Source organism: Cervus canadensis, chromosome 26, assembly GCF_019320065.1.
Source record: "Cervus canadensis isolate Bull #8, Minnesota chromosome 26, ASM1932006v1, whole genome shotgun sequence".
Lineage (NCBI taxonomy): Eukaryota > Metazoa > Chordata > Mammalia > Artiodactyla > Cervidae > Cervus > Cervus canadensis.
Window position 1 is genome coordinate 52,856,751 of NC_057411.1, and position 1,572 is coordinate 52,858,322.

Genomic DNA, 1,572 nt, shown 5'->3' on the forward strand with positions numbered 1-1,572 from the left:
AGTCCCTCTTGTATTTTATCTTATCCACATGTCCTATTTATCCACCTATCTACCCACCCACCACCCATCTGCTCCCCCAGCTCCTGTCTTCCAGTTTGAGTACTATCTTCTAGTATCTTCCATCAGGTAGCACCTTAAAAAGTTATGGTGGGCATATAAAGAAAAAGTGAATTTTTTTCTTTTATGAATTCAAGTTCAAATTAAGGGAATCAATTCACTCATTGTTGATGTAAGCCACTAAGCAATGCTTAAAGGGAAATTAATGCATTAAAAGATTGTATAAGAAAACAAGAAAGGTTTCAAATCAGAACTAGAAAAAAAAGAGCAAGCTAAAGCCAAAGTAAGCAGAAAAAAGAGGGGAAAATAAAAGAGCAGAATCAATGAAATATAAAGCCAAAAATAAAGAAAAGAACTTAGAAAGTAGTTTCTGGAAATGACCAAAAACTGACAAACCTCTAGCCAAACTGATAAAGAAAGAAAATGCAGTGAAGGCTGGGTGATGGCAGTCTTGGAAGTCCTGCTCACAGACAGACCCGAGGCCGTGGTACCCCCGCGGTAGACCGGATCAGGGTGGCGGGCTCCAGGTCCCGAGGGATGCAGGGGTCTAAGACATCCAGCAGCACCATGCAGGTGAGCTTCGTGTGTCAGCGCTGCAGCCAGCCTCTGAAACTGGACACGAGCTTCAAGGTCCTGGACTGTGTCACCATCCAGGGGCTCACAGCTCCATTACTTGCCACAGCCCAGATGAAACCATCAGAGACCCAGGAGGAAGAGGCTAACTCAGGAGAGGAGCCATTTATTGAAACTCGCCAGGATGGTGTCTCTCACAGATTCATCCCCCCAGCTAGGATGATGTCCACAGAAAGTGCCAACAGCTTCACTCTGATTGGGGAGGCATCTGATGGTGACACCATGGAGAACCTCAGCCGAAGACTGAAGGTCACTGGGGACCTTTTTGACATCATGTCAGGCCAGACAGATGTGGATCACCCCCTGTGTGAGGAATGCACAGACACTCTCTTAGACCAGCTGGACACTCAGCTCAATGTCACTGAAAACGAGTGTCAGAACTACAAACGCTCTTTGGAGATCTTAGAGCAAATGAATGAAGATGACAGCGAACAGCTTGGGTTGGAGCTACGGGAGCTGCTATTAGAGGAGGAGAGGCTGATCCAAGAGCTGGAAGACGTGAAGAACTGGAAGATAGTGGTGGAAAATCTCAAGAAGGTCCAGGTTGAGGCTGAGAGATTGGATCAGGAGGAAGCTCAGTATCAAAGGGAATACAGTGAATTTAAAAGACAACAGCTAGAACTGGATGATGAGCTGAAGAGTGTAGAAAACAAGATGCGTTATGCCCAGATGCAGCTGGACAAGCTGAAGAAAACTAACGTCTTTAATGCAACCTTCTACATTTGGCATAGTGGACAGTTTGGTACAATCAATAACTTCAGACCGGGTCGGCTGCCCAGTGTTCCTGTGGAATGGAATGAGATTAATGCTGCTTGGGGCCAGACAGTATTGCTGCTCCATGCCCTGGGCAATAAGATGGGTCTGAAATTTCAGAGGTATTGA

General features: G+C 45.9%; 1 protein-coding gene across 2 annotated transcripts; it reads left to right on the forward strand.

Annotated features, from left to right (window-relative positions):
* The first annotated feature begins 509 nt into the window (after positions 1 to 509).
* LOC122428189 (beclin-1-like) lies at positions 510 to 1,572 on the forward strand. 2 transcript variants are annotated; one of them, XM_043448015.1, is made up of 2 exons: positions 510 to 848; positions 1,077 to 1,572. In XM_043448015.1, exons 1-2 carry the CDS (start codon positions 595 to 597, stop codon positions 1,570 to 1,572), a joined length of 750 nt encoding a protein of 249 aa, XP_043303950.1. In that variant the 5' UTR covers positions 510 to 594. The 2 variants fall into 2 exon arrangements, with proteins under 2 accessions (XP_043303950.1, XP_043303949.1); XM_043448014.1 differs by having other exon boundaries at positions 512 to 1,572.